Consider the following 19,104-nt stretch of genomic DNA (forward strand, 5'->3'; position numbering starts at 1 on the left):
GCATGAAACTGTCTTGCCAGTGGGTGAACCCACTGGGTTCATCTAGTGCAGCAGCATCTTGTGATTCTCCAGCAAGAGTCTTTCCCATCACCTGCTACCCAAGTCTTAACTATAGATTGAACCTGGGACCTTCTGCATGGAAAGCATGTGCGCTGCTACTGAGCCATGGACCGTCTCTAGCAACATAATACATATGAACTATGCTGCATATGGCAGGAATGACATCTTGATATGCACTGAGAAGAACCACTGAGAAGAAACAGGAGGAAAAGAGAATATCCTATCATATGCAACATGGCAAAAATCCACACACAGCATGATTTTATCTCTTCATCCCCAAAAGCTTAATATTGGCTTGGGGAAATGAATCTCAGCAAATTCCATGGCTGTTGGCCAAGAACGTTTGGGATGACTAAGAGGTCAGTCCCTCTATGTTGCTTTCAGTCTTGTGCCATGGAATAATGGCATTTCATCGCTACCATTTGGGGAAAGATAGAGAGTCAGCAACTGGAGACCTCCGGGCCAAATTTGACTCCTAAGCGTAATCAGTTGATTCTCCAGTTTCCTGCCTAGAGGCAAAAGATGTGGAGAAAATGGCATTCGGGGCAGCCCTTACATGAGGCAAGATGAGGCAGTTACCTCAAGTGGCAGATTATTGGGATGCCAGGAAGGTGGCAAGATGTCAGCTGTTAGAAGCCCGCAACTATTGGAGCAGGCCTTTGCCAAGCAGTGGTGCAGTGAAGGGGTGCATGTGTGTGCCCACATGCCAAGTCAACAGGGGAGGAGAACTAGTCTTGTGGTAGCAAGCATGAATTTTCCCCTTTGCTAAACAGGGTCCACCCTGGTTTGCATGTGAATGGGAAACTACATGTGTGAGCACTGAAAGATATTCCCCTCAAGAGATGGGGACGCTCTGGGAAGATACAGCTGAGAGAGACTCCTGTCTGTAATCTTGGAGAACCTGCTGCCAGACCGTGTAGACAATACTGAGCTAGATGGGCCAGTGGTCTGACTCGGTAGAAGGCAGCTTCCTATGTTCCTAAGAGGCTATCATCAGCAGCACAAGAAAAATAAAAAGGAGGAAGTGGAGGTGCATTCTTGCATTCTGTGGGTGGCATTTGGCATTGGCACCCTCCCTCAGGCACACTGAGATCTTGGGTCACCAATGATGGCAACTGTGAGTGACTACAGAACTGGATCTGCACTTCCTGTTTGATCCTTAAAGTGCCTACACAGGAAAACTAGCTGGTCCTCCCTCCCTCCCTTTACTGATCAATGCACATCTGAACTTCAGGAAGCCACGAATGCAGCAGTCTGACTTGAAATAACGCCCATATATTTCAGTGGAAAAATGGCTGCAGCGCAGAATGTCAAATTATCTTCCCACTGACAGCAGTCTGCATCCCAATCATAACTCACAGAAAACACAACCAAAGATGCCCAGGGAAGTCTTCTGCAGGGGGGTAGCTTTAAAATGTTAAAACACTTTTGAACTTCCAATGCCTATCAAAAATAAATGCGTTTATATTATTCAGAGCACCCAGATTACTCATGGCAACGATTATTTGAGATAATCCATAAAATAGGCTTTTAACATTTTAACTGCCTTGATAGTTTTGACATTAAAAAAAGACAGACATCTCCCCAAATAGCCTTAATTCTTGGAACTGGCCAATATATTACACGAATTACAAGCAGTATAACTTTTAATAGACAGTTGGATCTTATAATTTTGTGCATGATGAATAATATGTTACTTTCCCAGACTTCCTCCAATTCCTCCAATTCCCTTCAAAGGGCAATAAAACAACCTAAGTCAAGTTTTAAATGTGTTTAAAGTCTGGTTGCTTCTCCAGCACCCTGTCAATTCCGGGGGGAAACCTATGCATTTGACTCCACCTATAGGGCTGGATCACCGGAACACAACCCTCCGCTGTTATGGAGTTGACCCCTGATAAGCAGCTCCCACATTGCCGGGAGAAGGGTTGAAGGGCATGGTTGCTTGCATCACATCCTGGGATGCATTCATCAGCTCACTCAAGAATCTGGGATAAGCCTTGGGGTTCTTGTGCACTACCCCGTCCATTAGCAGCCATTAGCAGCTCCAGGACTTTATTTGTCTGGATGCCCGTCATCATCAGTAGATGCAATGAGCTGGTCAGAGATTCATTTTGTAAAGCTCTCTAAGTTAATTTTTTACATGAGCGCACCAAGAAAAAATATATAGAATTTGATTATTACAGAAGCGGGAGCGGGGGGATAGAAGTCCAATTTCCCTATTACGGCGGCCATGTGTTGTGCCAAAAGGGTTCTGGGAATTGGCAAACAAGGTTAGCGCAATTATTGGTTGCAGATGTTTCAAGCTAAACTCTGTGCAAGTGAAGTTATGGTGTCACTAGTTGTTTTTCCCCAGTGAAATGTCCAGGCTGGAAGATATTGGGAAAAGATAGTGCATGCAACCTTTTATTGGAGTTTCTTTGCAGGGCTCACTCTTTGGGGTTTTTTTTTTAATTATTATTTTATTTTTAGGAGGGAATCAGTGCTTCATTCAAAAGAACTAGTATTTCTGCAATGCCACTCCCAGCTGGGGGAACAGGATGCCTCCCGGCACTCCTACAACCAGTATGTCAGGGAAAAGACTACGCAAGACTCCTCTACATGAAGAGGAGTCTTTCTGCAGAGGACAGGGCAGTCCTTTCATGAGGAACATAGGAAGCTGCCATATACTGAGTCAGACCATTGGCCTATCTAGCTCAGTATTGTCTTCACAGATGGCAACCTTCTCTAAGGTTGCAGGCAGGAATCTCTCTCAGCCCTATCTTGTAGAAGCCAGGGAGGGAACTTGAAACCTTTTGCTCTTCTCAGAGTGGCTCCATTCCCTGAAGGGAATATCTCACAGTGCTCAAATATCAAGTCTCCCATTCATATGCAACCAGGGTGGACCCTGCTTAGCTAAGGGGACAAGTCATGCTGGATACCACCAGACCAGCTCTCCTGAGGAGATGATGGAGATGATCTGCCCCTCAGGGGGCAGATTATTAGGGCACCCAGTGAGGTGGCAAAATGCACCCCTGCTGCCACCAGCGGAGCAGCTTATGGGGGGTTGACCTGGCCCTTTCCCCACGCTCTTTGCAAAGCTTGCACGAAGCATGAGGGAAGAAGAGGGGCTTCTGGCAACCTTCCCTCCTCACTGCGGCCCTGTGCCACTTTCAGAACTTGCAAAGGGTCAGCTCTGAAAAGGGGATGACCCCCACCAAGGATAGGGGCAAGGCAGCACTTGGCACCTTGCTTCAGGCAGCACAATATGCTGCCTCTGGCAGAGGACTATTCAAATGGATGGCCTGCTCACTGTCTTCTTGCATTCCTAAGTGGTACAGTCCCAGTAAAGCTGTGCCATGGGGAGACCAGCTCTTACACGGAATCGCACCATTGGTCTGCCTAGCCCAGGGCGGTTTCTTCTGACTGGCCTCAGGCAGAAGACAAACTGGGTCCTGAGTTCCAGTTTGAGAAGCCCTGCTCTAACCGTCAAAAGCAAACCAACTGAAACATTCAGAAGCAACAGCAAAAGAGAGCCAAAAGCAAATTCAAAACGATACCAAGAATTAGACCACCGCTAAACCTGAGATGGGGCTATCGCTCAATGACAGACCATCTGCTTTGCAAACAGAAGGTCCTCTGAGGTTCAATACCGACACAAAGATTCCTGCTCCATCGGAAGTTGTGGCTTCCTATGTTAATTGAGAGGCTTGCCTAAACAAAAACAGGTTTTGCTTGCCAGCAAGACACATACTGGAGGGACCAAGCAGATCTCCTGACACAACCAAACAAAAGCCCTCTCATGCACCCCGCCAGCCATAATTCTGATAGTGGTCAGATATACAGAGGGCATCCACAGATGGGCAGAAGGGCAGTTTCATTTGGCGGTGATGGTCCTCTACGTATCGTGTGTCTAAGCCATGTAGAGATTTAAAGATGGTAAGCAGTTCCTGGCATGAACTGCACCAGGATAGACCAGCAACCAGCAAAATGATAAGTAGTAACATGTGATCAGAAAACTAGCAGATGACTGCTGCTGTTGGCATATAGTATCCCAGATGCTGAGTGACCAGAAACATCAGGAAGACTAACAAGAGCCTTGAAGAACATAAGAACAGCCCTGCTGGATCAGGCTCAAGGACTATTGAGTCCAGCATCCTGTTTCCCACAGTGGCCCACCAGATGTCCTTGGGAAGTCCACAGACACAAGATGAAGGCATGCCCTCTCTCTTGCTGTTGCTCCCCTGCAACTGGTATTGAGAGGCATCTTGCCTCTGAGGTGGGAGACTAGGCCACCAGAATAGTAGCCATTGATAGACCTGTCCTCCATGAATTTTTCTAAGCCCCTTTAAAGCCATCCAAGCTAGTAGCTATCACCACATCCAGTGGCAGAGAATTCCATAGATTAATCATGCGCTGTGTGAAAAAGTACTTCCTTTTGTCGGTCCTAAATTCCCTGGCCATCAGTTTCATGGGATGACCGCTGGTTTTAGTGCTGTGAGAGAGGAAGATAAATGTCTCTCTAACCACTCTCTCGAAATCATGCAGCCAAGATCTCTAAGATCTCTTTTAAAAACAACCGTCACTGTGGAATGAGGATGTATGGTTGCACTATCCCAACCTGTTCTAACAGCCTGCCTTCATAGCACTACTGCTAGATATTTGCTGAAATGACAGGGGAAAATATATTTTGAAAGAGTGGCTCATAAAACCAGAAAGGTCTCTGACATATGACAAAATCTCAAAGCTGTTCTCTGAGAATTCTGAACTGCCAAAGCAGTTGAAGCAGAAACCATCTGAGGTGGAGCTTTAATCCAAACATCCCTCCTCTCAGCTCAGATGCTGAAGAAAGGAAGCTTCATTCTGGCATTCCCAATCTACTCTTTGAATTCTAGTATAACATTATCTGCTATGCCCCTTTGTATGGAGCAGTTGTGGGAGAATTACAAATACGCGCTTTTGCATATTTGTATTATGAAAACAGCCTCTTCCTCCTCCCCACAAAATGTGCGAATTCTTTTTAGAACTATAATTTGAGGTTTGCAACCAAACAGCTGCAATAATTTAGACAATGTTAAAGAAAACCCGACAGCACATCGCAGCTGCCTTGTGGGGCTGAAAAGAGGCTTTTAATGACTTCAGATGGAACCATGGCCTGGTAGAATTTTTCACCCAGGGCTTCTAAATCAGTTATTTGAAATGATAACTGCCTTGTTACATCACTCAAAGTATGTATCAGTAAATGCGCCCTCGAATATGAACTCTGATTGTGCTTTTAAGTTCCGCATGATGGATTAGCTTGTATTCTGTAACCTAATATCACTGATCTTATGTAGGGCACCACTGTAAATTAGATTTTTTTTAATGTCAAATGATACACGCTGCTTCATTGATAACGTTTTATTACATTACAGAACATCAGAATAAGGAGAGAACATGGTGTCGTGGTTAGCATGAATAATTAAGACCTAGGACTCCTGCTCTGTAGTCTTTGGAAGAATGATTTGACACGATGTGGAAGAAGGCTATGAAGAGAGGGGAATATAGGAAGCTGCCTTATACTGAGTCAGACCATTGGCCTGTCTAGCATTTCTGTACACTGACTGGCAGCAGCTCTTCAAGGTTTCAGGCCCTTCCTGGAGATGCCAGGGATGCAAGCCTGCAGATGCTCTTCCAGTGAGCTATGGCTCCATCCTCTAAGGGGAATATCTTACAGCATTTACATGTAGTCACCCACCCAAATTCAAGCCAGGGCAGACCCTGCTTGGCAAAGGGGACAATTCATGCCTGCTACTACAAGACCAGCTCTCCTATACTTTCCAGATGAAGAGCTGGTGATGGCAGATGAGGCTGGATTGGACAGCCAGCCAAATCAATGACCATTTATTTATTTATTACATTTTGATACTGCTACTCAATGAATCTTGCAGCAGCTTACAACAAAACAAAAGCAACAATTCATTAAAACAGCTAAAAGCAATTAACATTTTAAACTAAAAGTCTTCCAAAAAAAAGATGTATTTTCAAGGGCTTTTTAAAAGCCACCAAAGATATTGAGCCTCATATCTCAGCAGGGAGTGCATTCCAAAGCTATGGGGTGGCCACCAAAAAGGCCCTGAGACACCAATGGAGAGCTGGGGGCAGCAAAGAGGCACCCTTTTGAAGGGTGATTCTCTTTATTTAGCAGGGGGAGAGCAACTGGCCGTATCCATCCCCAGCACAGCATCCCTCCAGTGGTTGTTGCTGTCTATCTTATGTTTCTTTTTTGGATTGTGATCCCTTTGGGGACAGGGAGTCAATTCTTTTATTTATTTATAGCGATGTAAACCACTTTGGGAACTTTTGTTGAAATTTGCTCTCTCTATGTAATATTTCTTGGTGATTTCTGTGACAAGCTCCATGCTTGGCATTGAGACAAACTTGTGCTGCACTCACTGCTCTGTAAGGTGCACTGCAAGGCGTACTCAGTCAAAATGTGGCTGAAGTTCCTCTAGTTGAGCTTATGGCAATGGCTGCTGCTAAAGGTGCTGCTGTGGCAGCTGCTGCAATGCTAGGAATGAAAGGAGTCGTACAATGATGTTCCTGCAGCGCAGGCACTGAGGCTGTTCTCACCAGCAGCCACGTCCAGGCTTAGGTAGGCTTGGCTGTCCATGACAACTGCCAGGATCTACATGGGTCCTGGTGGTGCTGCAGTGCCAAACCCACCACCAAAGCCCAGCTCTTAGCCCAGGTTAAGGGCACAAGTGCACCCTTAACCTCCTGCCAGGATCATTGTGGCTGCAAGCAGCCCATGTTGACACAGAGATAGGGGCCTAGAGTGTCCATCCACTGGGGGAATCCTCCAGTGCAGGGTTTCTTAAGCTTGGGCCCCCAGATGTTGATGGACTACAACTCCCAGAATCCCTAGCCATGTCCATTGTGGCTGGGGATTCAGGGAGTTGTAGTCCATCAGCATCTGGGGGACCAAGGTTAAGAAACCCTGCTCCACTGCACCACACTCGGTGCACAGTGCCGTGTGGGATACCTGGAGGCCGGAATGAGACCTGGCTTCAGAGTGATCTGCCCTGCTCCGTGCCGGTGTGTGGAGCAGCAGCACTGATTGTGTGGGAGCACATTCCATGCTCCCACCAAGCACGGCATGATAGTCTGGGGGAAGGCGAGGTTTGCGAAGCCTTACCCCCACCTGCCAGTAGGGCGTGTGAATGTGGCTGGCAGTGGATTCTGGGTCAGTGATTCTTCTTTGGCCATTTTTGGACTGTGCTTGAAAGGTGTGTTCTCTGTCGGGAGGGACAGATTCCCTTTCACTGTGTGCTTCTGCAGTGTTTTTCAAACCAGGGTTGCAAAATGCATTGCAAATTGCACTGCAAAACTTGTGTGTGTACTCTGTGAGTGCAGCTTGTTCTGGCCATAGGAATAAAAACACCCCATTGTTCCCCATGGGTAGCTCCTAGGGACTCCAAAGTGGGTTGTGTGGTAACCAATGTGTAAACTTTCTCCAAAACCCCCATAGGACCCTATGGAGTTTGGGAGTGGTTGTGGTTAAAAATCTGTTTAAAATTGCATGCTTTCCAATTTCATTTGTGGGTTGGGTGGTAGGTAGCACCCATCATGCCCTAACACCCAACCCACTTTGGTGTCCCTAGGAGCTATACATGGGGAACAATGGGGTGTTTCAGGTTCCCCCATTGGTCCCTTTGGCAGGAAAACGCAAAACATTTCGAGGTTTGTTCCGTCGAAGCAGCCACTGTTTTGATTAAACGTTTTGGCAATCTTCATTTTGTTTCAAGTTTGAAACACAATGCAAAATCTGTTTCGTGGACATTAACAGCGCTGTCTTGGTCCATTGGAGTAAGTTAGAACTATTCAGTTGTTGTTGAAGGCTAGTGCCTATTTGAGTATGTTGTTCAGTGGCTCTCTCTTAGTATGCAATGTTTTAGTTTCTTGATAAATCTTAATTTGGGTTTTTTTTAAAAAAAAATTCAATCTATTGTCCCCAGATAAATCTCTTGGGCTAAACCTCTTTACCACCAGAGCATACTCTACTGTGTGAGGATTTTAAGGTTTCTCCTCACACCCCTCAACAGCTGGAAGGTGGGGGAGAGGTTTCTCAGAAATAAAGATGGTGTTGCAAAGAGGAGTGCTAAGTTCTTAGTTTTGCAGACCCCACAGTTTTACCCTCACCCATCCCCAAATGGTCTCCCAATGTCACCGCCTACAAATGAGGATGGTGAAATTTGGGGTGTGTGGGGTGCTATCTTGTCCAAGTCCTAACTGAAATTAGTTTCAGGTCTTGGAATAAAAAACCCACAAACAAAACACACATAACGCCCATTCTGCACATCCGCAGACACTGGTTTTATATGTCAACCTACAGACGAACTTCGCAGGAAAATGACATTTGATTCCTAATCCATACAACAAGCTGAGAAAATTTGTATTCGAAACCAGGAAGTTAAAATTTTGGCAACGTCATTCCTTTGTAAGGAAGCCTGCCTGCCTGCTCTAAGTATTTTTGCTTCAAGGAACTCCTGCATGGCTTTAAGAGCATTGCTTCAAGTGAATATTATGCCACAAAGCCAGGAATCTTTTCAGGCTGGTGAAAGGGGATGAAGGACACAAGATTCCTGGCTCCTCAAGTCGTTCCCAAGCTGGCCATAATGATTTCCTTCCCTTGCTGTCCCATTTCCCCTCTGCCTTAAGGGCTGCTTCTCTACAGGTTGGCCCTTTGATGTTTCCCTCAAACAAGATGGATCCCGTCATTCATGATATACAACCTTCTGTTTTTTCTGCCTTTACCCTACAAGTCACCTAAACCAACCTAATTACCCATGGCAGGCTGCAGCTTAATATTGACTCAGATGTCGCTGCAAATGAAAAGATATGTGAGAATAACATCATGAAAAATTAATGCTGCAGGCTCTGTGAAACTCCGCTTGAAAACAAATACACCTGCCAGGTTTATATTTATGCGCAGATCAAAAAGCCGGCTGGATTAAGAATGGCAGCGGAAGAAGCACTTTGGTGCCTGTAATGAGGCTCTTCCTCACTTTGGCCAAATTCTCATGTAATGTGGAACCATGGGTCTAATGGACCCATGGTTCTATGCCTCCCCTCCTCCCACTCTCCCATCCATATTCAGGAGAGCATCCTCTCTGCAGTCAGTGAGACTGCAGAGAGGTGGGGGAGCTGGCTATGCAGGCCTCCTTCTTGCTTGAAGGACAGCCCACACACCCAATCAGGGAGGGAGAGAGGGAGGAGCTTCCTCCCTCAACTCCAGTCCAGCTGAATGCAGCCTCCAGTGATGCGTTTAAACGAAAAGAAGGCTCCCTGGACCCTTGGTTTGGAGCAGCAAACCTCACTATAAACCAAGGGTTCAAACTGGAGTCTTGTCAGTACAATCTTGGATCACACTACCAAATGGACCAGAGTTGGTTGGGTTCGGATGTAATGGTAAGGAAACCATGGGTCTCTCTAACTCCCCAGTTGCGTGCGAATGTGGCTTTCTTCTCTCTTCAGCACCACTTCCTGAAACTAAATGAGATCCACTGGTCCAAGTTCGGGGCAGCAAAATATGATTCATTAGAAGGTTCAAACTACAGCTACCATGTTCTCTGGATGGAGGATTTGGGCTTTTGAGAGCTCAGTGGCAGAACAGGAGTTTGGCATGTAGATGTTTCTATGATCCATCCCAGGCATCTCCAGTTAGAAGCAGCAGGGCTGCAGAATATCCCTGCCTGCTACCAGTGAGAAAAGGCAGAGCAGTGATAGATGAACTAATGTCTGAATCAGTATAAAGCAGCTCCTTTTAGCAATATAGGTGCAGAACAGATTGAAATCCTGTAGAATTTCTGCCTGTCATGCAGGATTGAAAAGCAGAGGCCCTCCATCAGGAAAAATGGAGATGGGCTATCTGAGTATCAAAACCCATTTAGTGTCCGGACTCTGGACATTGTTAATATTTGGTGCATGGAATGCCATGATGCTTTGGGGCAGCCTGAACTTGGGGGCTCTAATGGCCCACTGATCAGTGCTCCAGGGCCCCTGAAGTACTTGGAAGCTTATCAGGAGGTCACCAATGAGAAGATCAGGAATAGTGGACAAACTTCCTGGAACGTCGACCTGCTCATCACTACGGGTCCTCCCATGCTATCCATTTAATATTTGAATGGGAGATGTACAGAGATTTCTATACTAAGGATATATATCTATTGTTAACTTCAAAGATGGGGCATTCTCCTTGAAATAAGTTGTTTTTGCTAAAGGATACCAAGAACTATGTTATAGTGTGCCATTGAGTTGGTGTCGACTCCTGGCACCCACAGAGCCCTGCAGTTGTCTTTGGTAGAATACAGGAGGGGTTTACCATTGCCATCTCCCATGCAGTATGAGAAGATGCCTTTCTGCATCTTCCTATATCGCTGCTGCCCAATATAGGTGATGTTATATTTAGGGCAGCAGAATTTCTTGCTCAAACACTGTTAATGTGTTCAAAGGCGAAATAAAATACTGTGGATATCTGTGGACCATCACAGAGATTTTGGTAGTCCTCTGGTGTCATGTTTTCTGTAATGATTTGTGATGCTTTTTAATGTTCAATCTGTACAGTTTGTTTTCTTGTTTTGTGGTGGATTTTGTATCATGGCAAATTGCTAGATAATAAACGGATTTGGACTTCGTCTTTCCATGCAAAGAGAAGCTGCTTGTGAGTGTCAGGTGAGGATGGGGATGGATGGCTCAGCCTGTTCTGCTGGAAACGAGTGTGCCCTCCCAAGCAAGGCCTGCTGAGTTTGGGTATTCAGATGTTGTCGGACTACAACTCCCATCATTAGGCTGATGGGAGTTGTAATCTATCAACATCTGGGTACCTAAGGTTGGGAGCCCCTACCCAGAATCTTCTTACAATGAACACAGATCCTTTGCAGAACAGTAAATATCTGAAAGGTTTCCTGAAGGTAGCAGATTTGGAAAGCAAGACCTTAGAGTCATTCTGACAGCATACACTGTTACTGATGAAGTTAAATTTGAAGCAGCCACAACAGATGTAAGGGCAGCAATGCAGCCATTTTGTGGAAGAGCTGTCTGCTTTCATGTTGCATAATACGAGTGACTGCTCTAAGCACCACCCCGGAAGCCGAGATGAAAAACTTCTACAAAGCAAACACAATGTGCAGCATAGGAGAAGATTCTCCCCACAGTGCATTATGGGACATGCAGCCTATAGAATCCAAACTGCTGACAGGAGTGGACCCAGAACACGGCAAACATTAGGGCAGTTCACACAACCAAGATTAGGGTAAGGAGAAGCCTCCTACACTGGTTTAGTTGCTGTGCAAACTAGATATTTGATCATCTGTCAGTAAAAAACAAGGTTGGAGGTTGCACCCGCGATTGTGTGTGAAGCAGCAGCTGGGTCAGAGGGGTCCTTCCTATCCAACACAGCTGTACCCAGGTAACCAAGTCGGAGGGAAAGTCCTCCCAAGGTTGGCCCCTCCAACCTTGTTTTTAACTGACAGACCTTCAAATGTCAGGAGAGTGTACAGCTCCCAAACCAGGAGGTTAGGCAGCTACGGCTACTCACGAGCAGATAGCCCGGGTTTGCAGAGCACTCGCTCCACAAACCCGGGCTAAGGGGCGGGCAACTTGAGTGGGTTAGCCGCTCAAGAACCACTGGGCTCGCTTGCAAGCCCGTTGGTTCTTACGATTAACAAAAATCGGGCCAGGCTCTCCTAGCCTGATTTTTGTTAATTGTGAGAATAGCCCCAGTGTCAAGCAGCTCACTTAATGTGTAGACAACAAAAGCAAACAGCTAACTAACACAAAAGCCAGGTGATATAAGAAAACCACTTTCTTTCTCCCCCCCCTTTTTTTCAGTGCCCCTAAAGGCAGTTCCTAGTTACTGCTGACGCGCTTTCCTTTGCATGCACCATTGCATTATGCACTGTGTTATCAAATGATCGTGATGAATACAAGGAAACCGACAGGACGGTGACAAACTCAATATAGGGTAAACTGGTCTGTCAGCACTGCAGAGCACCCTCAAATTATCAGGCTAGGCAATCTACATTCTCTTCTCTTTTTCAACTCCTCCAGTCCAAGAAAGAGGCTTTCACATCCTATGCTACCATTCAAGGACAGTTTAGTAGGGGTGTGCATGGAACAACGGAGGTGCGGCTTGACGCCAGGGGTGGTGGTGGTTCTTTAAGGGCGGGGGAGGGTGCACTTACCCCTCCCGACACTTTCCCCCGGCCGGTGCTCCATTTTTAGGGCAGTCCATGGGGCGGCAGCATACCTCCATGCTGCCCCTTCCCCCTTCTTGGCCAGAAGTGGCTGGAAGTAGCGCCTGCGTGTGCACCCGCCACACGCGTGTGATGTGTGCAGTACACACGCGCGATGGACACACGTGCAGGCACTACTTCCAGCCACTTCCGGCCAAGAACAGGGGAAGGGGCAGCAGGGACGTATGCTGCTGCCCCATGGATTACCCTAAAAACAGAGCGCCGGCGGGGAAAAAGTGGCAGGAGGGGTAAGTGTACCCCCCCCCAGGTGTTGAACCATTGAGCAGGTGCCACCTTCGATCTGGTTCGGAGGCCTCCAGAATGGCCTCCGGACAGGTTCGTGCACATCCATGCTGTTTAGAGGGTTTAAAAAAACACACATATTTCCTGCTGCCTGTTTTATTGTGTTTTATGTATTTTAACCTGTGATTTTAATGTTGGCTTCTGTACACCGCCTAGAGATTTACATATCAGGAGGTATAAAAATGTGACAAACAAACAAACAAACAAACAAACAAACAAAATGCAGTATCCATTGATTTTCCACTATTTGTTGCTGCCCACATTTACGATTGTGTGTAGTTTCTGACCAGGAAGCCAATCACTTGTGAATCTGGCTTCTTAGCAGAGAGGAGAGCTGGTTGTGTGGTATCGGGCATGAATGGTCTCCTCTGCTAAGCAGGATCTGCCTTGGTTTGCTTTTGGATGGAAGACTACACATGAGTGTTGTAATATGACTACACATACAACATATACACATATACGTATGTAATATACACATATTACTAGACATATACATATGTAATATGACTACAGTATGACTACACATATATAATAAGCAGGGTCTGCCTTGGTTTGCTTTTGGATGGGAGACTACACATGAGTGCTACACATGAGTGCTGCATCCCCATTGGGGATCGGGCAGGAGCTCATGGTAGAGCATCTGCTGTGTGTGCATACAATCCTAGGTCCAGTTAGGAGGGCCCCTATACGACCCTCCCATGCCCCTACAAAGGCACTGAGTCTGGACTTGCTTGCCCATAGGAAAGTCCAGGAGTTAATCAGTGTTTATCACTGAATCTGAGAGCAGGCTAGGGAACGAACTACAAGAGAAGCCCAAAGCGGGCATCCTACACCGCAAAAGAGCTTCCCCTACAGAGATTCTGATTGTTCCTGAGATGCTCCCCATGACACCACAGCCATGACTTCCCTTCTCCTCTCTCAAGTCTTCACACTTCTGACCTCTGCTTTGAAGCCCGATCATGTTCCTCAGACAATGCTGGATCTCCAGAATTAACAATCAACAATTGGCAATTTGCATCCACTTCAGAAACAATCCAAATCCATAGAATCAACATTCCCATCAACATTCCCATTCCAGGAAATTAAAAAGGTAGCACTTCAAGTGCTGCCTTGAAACCTATGGTTTTTCACCAAGAGTCATTCCTAGTAATCATTAACCAGAGAGACCCTTTGATGCACACATACACAAAACACCTTTCCCCCTTATAAAAATGGCCAGCCAAAAGCCCCTAAAATTGCAGTCTCTGGGATTCATTCTGGAGATTCTGACCCTTTGCTTCACATCTTTGCATTCCATTTTCTCCATTGAGAAACTGGCTTCTCTTACTTCCTTGCTCCTGGGTGTTTCCCTTCTCATTCTCCAACTTCTCCCTTCCCTGAATAAGAGTGTGTGTGAGTATGGTTTCACTGGTGTAGAGTAGGAAGGCTTTTTTCCCATTTAGATCTTTTTTTCACCAGTGTAAGTGGGGAGGGTAGTCCATTCCTCCCCTAGTTTAAAAAGAGAGCCCCGTAGGGACCCCGATCCCATAGGATCCACCCAATGGACTGCACGCTTCCTGTAAATGGAAGATGTGCTATGACATAAGCAAGTGTTCATCCCAAGGTGGCACTCTCTGGAGAGTACTACCCATTGGAGTGTAGGGCAAAGCCCAGCAAAGATGGCATTGAGCCAGTTTCTCCCACCAAGGGTATCCAGTGGGTATTGCTTTCCGTTTAGGTGACTTAGTCCATATACCTCCTGTTTTTTTCCTTCCCCCTTGCTTAACGAAACCCCAACAGCTTGAAAACTGTCCCCCATTTTCTTGTAAAGTAGCCCCCGATTGGCATGGGGAAACCATTTCTTGTTTGAATTCCACTTCCTGATTCCCAGCAATCGCCTGTCCTTTGCGTAACCCAACCCACAGATCCACCCTTCACAGGAGTGCTGGCAGCAGGCTCTCCTTCCTCAGCAAAGAAGCAGTTTCTCCTCTTTCTCTCTTTCCCCCACTGCCTTGATTCCTCCATCAGTTCCCTGGATCCCTCCATTACCCAAACTCATTCAGGTGCCCTTCTCTCCCCCATTGAGTCTCCAGATTGGCTTCTCTTTCTTTTGAAACCCAAACTTGTCCTAGCTCCTTTCTTTTTAAGCTCAGCTCTATCTGACGGGTTTTAAGATTGGTTTATTTCTTTTCTTACCCAAACTTGTTCGGGTTCCTTTCTCTCTCAGCTACACTCTATCTGTCGGTTCTCCTATTGGCTCATCCTTCTCTTGCTCCCGGGCTTTCCCTTTTTAGTTCCATTCTATCTGCACATTCTCCAGATAATCTTCTTATCGCCTTCCCTGAACCTGGGTGCCTTTTGGATGCCTTTCTCCCCCTCTCCCAGTCTCCTGCTGGTTCCTAACTGGCTCTGCCCTCCTTCTATCCCTGAACTCTCTTGGCTATGATTTCTTCTTGTTCTCATCTCTGGTTCCTTTACCAATCCCTGATCTTTACTTTCCCTGATTCACATTGGATCCCTTGGACTGAACTCCTCTGCTCAGCAGACAAAACATCACCGCTCCCCTCCCCGCAGTTTTGTTTAACATAGCCATAGTTACATAAGCAGAGGTAAAGCATTTAGCCCAAACATATGTCTATTAGAGATGTGCAAATTGATGCAAGCTCAAAATGGCCATTTTGAGTGTTTTGAGCTCAAAACGAATCACCCTTAAAATAAAGGGCCTGTTTCAAGCTCAAAACAAAATGACCCCGTTTCGAGCTCGAATAGTTTCAAGTGATTCAAGCACAATTTTTCCAGGAATTGCTGGTCTACCAATTGGGGTCCGCAGATAGACCAGTCCTCCGAGGCAGGCTGACATGCTATGCCCATAAGAGAGGCCTGGTCTACCCGCTTCACATGGTGGGTAGACCAGTTCTCTGAGATGATCCGATGCACTAAATCTGGAGAAGAGGCCTGGTCTATCTGCCGCATGAGGTGGGTAGACCAGGTCTCCGCTCTGGGCTTAACACATCAGCCCATCTCGGATGACTGGTCTACCCGCCAACTCCAATTGCTAGAAAAGCTCTCCCAGGAAAAATTGCACTTGAATCACTTGAAAAGTTTTGAGTGTTTCGTCAAAACAGCAGGCTTGGCCACTGTTCTGATGAATCCATTTGAGCATTTTGCATTTCACTTTGAGCTCTAAAAGAAATGCAAAATCCATTTTGTGCACACCTCTAATGTCTATTTTGTGTGTTTGGGGTAATGTGGAAATCCCCTCGCTGAAATCATAGTCAAATCTCTACTTTGTACTCAATAAAATATATTTTTATTTGGATTTTTAAACCTGTGGTTGTGACTTCCTTGGGAACTGCCTGCTTTAAAACCTCACTTACAAGGTCATGCAAGGGGGCCGAAAGGTTCCCCTCATAACAGTTCACTGCCTGGCATCTCCAGGCCGGGCTGGGAGAGACTCCTGACGGGCACTTTGGAGAGCCGCTGCCAGTCAGTGTAGACGTCACTGAGCCAGATGGACCAAGGGTGTGACCTGGTCTAAGGCCGCTTTCTAGATCCTTATGTTCCTAAATGGTTTCCTTACCAGTTGCTGGCCTTTGGGCCCCCATCCTGCATACTGGAGCTTTGTGTGGCCAACCTCAGGAGGGCACAAATTCTGAGGCTCCCTGTAATAAAATAAAAAGTGGGAGATGTAAGAATTCTGGTTCTTAGAGCATTTTCTATAACACCACATCAGTCCTGGGATAAAAGGTCATAAGCCCACCCAAATCAGCATCCAAAGAGCTGCTTTAGGGGTGTGTGTTTCCAGTGGGACTTCTTTGATTTTTGCCTCTGAACACTGACAGCCACACGCATAGAGCCTGCATTATCATCACAAACATGCAAAGACATTTCTTACCAGCTTCCATTTCAAAAGCAATTTGCAAGGAGGCGATTGCAATTTGGAGGGGGCTACTGGGCCATTTTCTAGAAGCCCAAAGCCCCCCTGGACACATAGAACAATCTGCACAGTTCTTTGGATGCAGCCAATGTTGCGGGGGGGGGGGATAGCAAGCCCAAGGTGGCCTGTGTACCATTGCCCCCGACAGCTTGTTTGTGGCGGCTGGCACCAGCCCCTCCACACCGCCCTTTGCCTTGGCTTGCCTAGCCATGCTGCCTCCTTCTCTCACTGCCACTGCCATTATGCCCCTTGCTGTTTGGGGGCAAATGGGAGGACGACCCATCTCTCTCTCTCTCTCTCTCTCTCTCTCTCTCTCTCTCTCTCTCTCTCTCTCTCTCTCTCTCTCTCTCAGTGGCACAAGAGAGAGGACATGTCCTATCCCCCTTGCTCACCACTCCAAGAGCCTGCTGGGAACTCCTAGGGGTGGGACATGCCCCGCCTTGTGTCAGCGAGAGAGAGAATGCATGGCATCCTGGCCACCCTGCCCTGAAACAGTAGGAGCCGGGAAGCATAATGGCAGCAGCGGGGAGAGAAGGAGGACCCGTCTTAACTGTAATGGCAGAATGATGAAGAAGGAAGTGGGGGTGGGGGTGGGGAGAGGAGGAGGACGGCAGTGATGGTGGTGACAGCGGCAAGAGGAAGAGGAGGCAGAGGCGGATAGCCAGGCTCCAGCAGCTCCTGGAGGTGTGGCAGCCATGTTCACAGGGCACAGGGTGGCTATGCCCCTGAATGCCAGCCACTTCTTTCTGTTCATTTGATCCTACTTTATATCACTCACATATTACGTTTCAGTGGAAAACCTCTTCGTGTGTGTGTGTGTGTGTGTGTGTGTGTGTGTGTGTGTGTGTGTAACAGTATTTTCAGTCCAACGTGTCATGATACCTGGAACAAGTTTGCCCAATTCTCATACATTTCAAAAAGCCCAAACTTTCTGATGAATTTAACATTTAGGCTGCAGTTCTAAGCACACTTCCTAACGAGCAAGGCCCAGTGAAGACAATGGGACTTACTTGCGAGTAGCCTTGCTTAGCGTGGCATTGCAAAAACCCTCATTGTTTGTGTACCCAAATAAGCAGCTTCCCATGTTGCTGCTTTGATGGAACCCAACACGCTTGTAAACAGAGTTGATAGAGGTGACCTGCGTACCATGAGTGCTGAGCAGAGAGCATTCGTTATAAAAGGCATGGTGTTTCACCATTTGCTGTTACTAATATTACGTTTGCATCTTGCTCCAATCCAAGGAAGGTGGTAAAGGTGGTGGTGGTGGGGGGCTCTAACACAACCCCTATTTTAGGAAGGTGGAGAGCAGTGTCTCCTCTAACGGTTGCCCTGGCAACCGTAACTCCTGCCCTCGTCACCTCTCAGTTGGACTACAGCAATGCACTCTACCTGGGGTTGCCTTTGAAGATGACTCGGAAGCTTCAGTTGGCCCAAAATGCTGCAGCCCGGCTGCTTATGGGCAGCAGTAAATATGATCATGTTTCACCTTTGCTGAGGTCACTGCATTGGATGCCAGTTCGCTTCCGGGTCCAATTCAAGGTGCTGGTTATCACCTATAAAAACCCTTCAGGGTTTGGCACCTGTGTACCTTCAGGATTGCCTCTCCTGTCCAACTTTGACCCGCCCTGTGAGGTCGTCTCAGGTGGGCCTTCTCAGACTTCCGGGCCCAGGGGAGGTACGTGGGGCCCGGACTTCTGCAGCCCCCTGCTTATAGAATACTCGGCCTCCTGAGATTGGTAATGCCCCCTCCCTTTAAGAAGCTCCTGAAAACCTATCCATTTTGCCAGGCGTTTAGTTTTTAACGTGTGTGTGTGTGGGGGGGGTTCTTTTTCTTTTTTCATTTCCTTTTCTTCCCCCCACTCTTCTTCTTTTGTCTTCGTTGCTGTTGTTATTTGAATTTATGTAAACCACCTCAAGTCTAAGGAAGTCAGGCTAAATTTGCTAAATAAACAGAAAAACAAACCAATTAATAACAGGGATTCCCAGGTGTTGTTGACTACAATTCCCAGAATCCCTAGCTACAATAGCTTTTACTTGGGGGGTTATGGGAGTTGTAGTCAACAACATCTGGGAATCTCTGTTAGAGGGAACACAGGTTGATAGATGGTGGCTTGCCAAAAACCACCCAGTGTTCTGATGGCTATAGGCTACCTCCATCTTCAGAGGCAGGATGCCTCCAAATACCAGGAGCAGCAGCAGGAGAGGAGACATGTCTTCATCTCCTGGTTCTGGGTTTCCCAGAGGCATCTGGCATCAGAGGCATCTGGTGGGCCACTGTGTGATGCAGGATGCTGGACTAGATAGGCCTTGGGCCTGATCCAGCAGGGCTGTTCTTATGTTTTCATGTAGCAACATTCACAACTGAGATTTTATTTACTTACTTACTTTACTTTACTTCATTTTATTTATATAGTGCCCATCCAAAAAAAGCTCAGGGCAGATTTAAACCTTGAGCTCCCTAGTTCACTATGAGATAATCCCTCCCTTCCTCCCTGTGTTGAAACATGTCATTATTTATTTATTTATCTTAGTGATTTCTTTTAAAAGTTGTTTGTATTCATTTTCAAAGCTTAT

The 19,104-nt window shown here is 46.7% G+C and overlaps 1 protein-coding gene across 7 annotated transcripts in view; it reads right to left on the bottom strand.

Moving 5' to 3' along the window:
* The window catches only part of DPP6 (dipeptidyl peptidase like 6), a 735,952-nt gene that overhangs the window by 121,003 nt on the left and 595,845 nt on the right, over positions 1-19,104 (bottom strand). For all 7 annotated transcript variants that reach the window (XM_053261856.1, XM_053261858.1, XM_053261855.1 and 4 more), the window contains exon 7: positions 16,174-16,255. In XM_053261856.1, coding sequence (XP_053117831.1) covers positions 16,174-16,255 — 82 coding nt within the window. The remainder of the gene's footprint in view (positions 1-16,173; positions 16,256-19,104) is intronic.

Source organism: Hemicordylus capensis, chromosome 6, assembly GCF_027244095.1.
Source record: "Hemicordylus capensis ecotype Gifberg chromosome 6, rHemCap1.1.pri, whole genome shotgun sequence".
NCBI lineage: Eukaryota > Metazoa > Chordata > Lepidosauria > Squamata > Cordylidae > Hemicordylus > Hemicordylus capensis.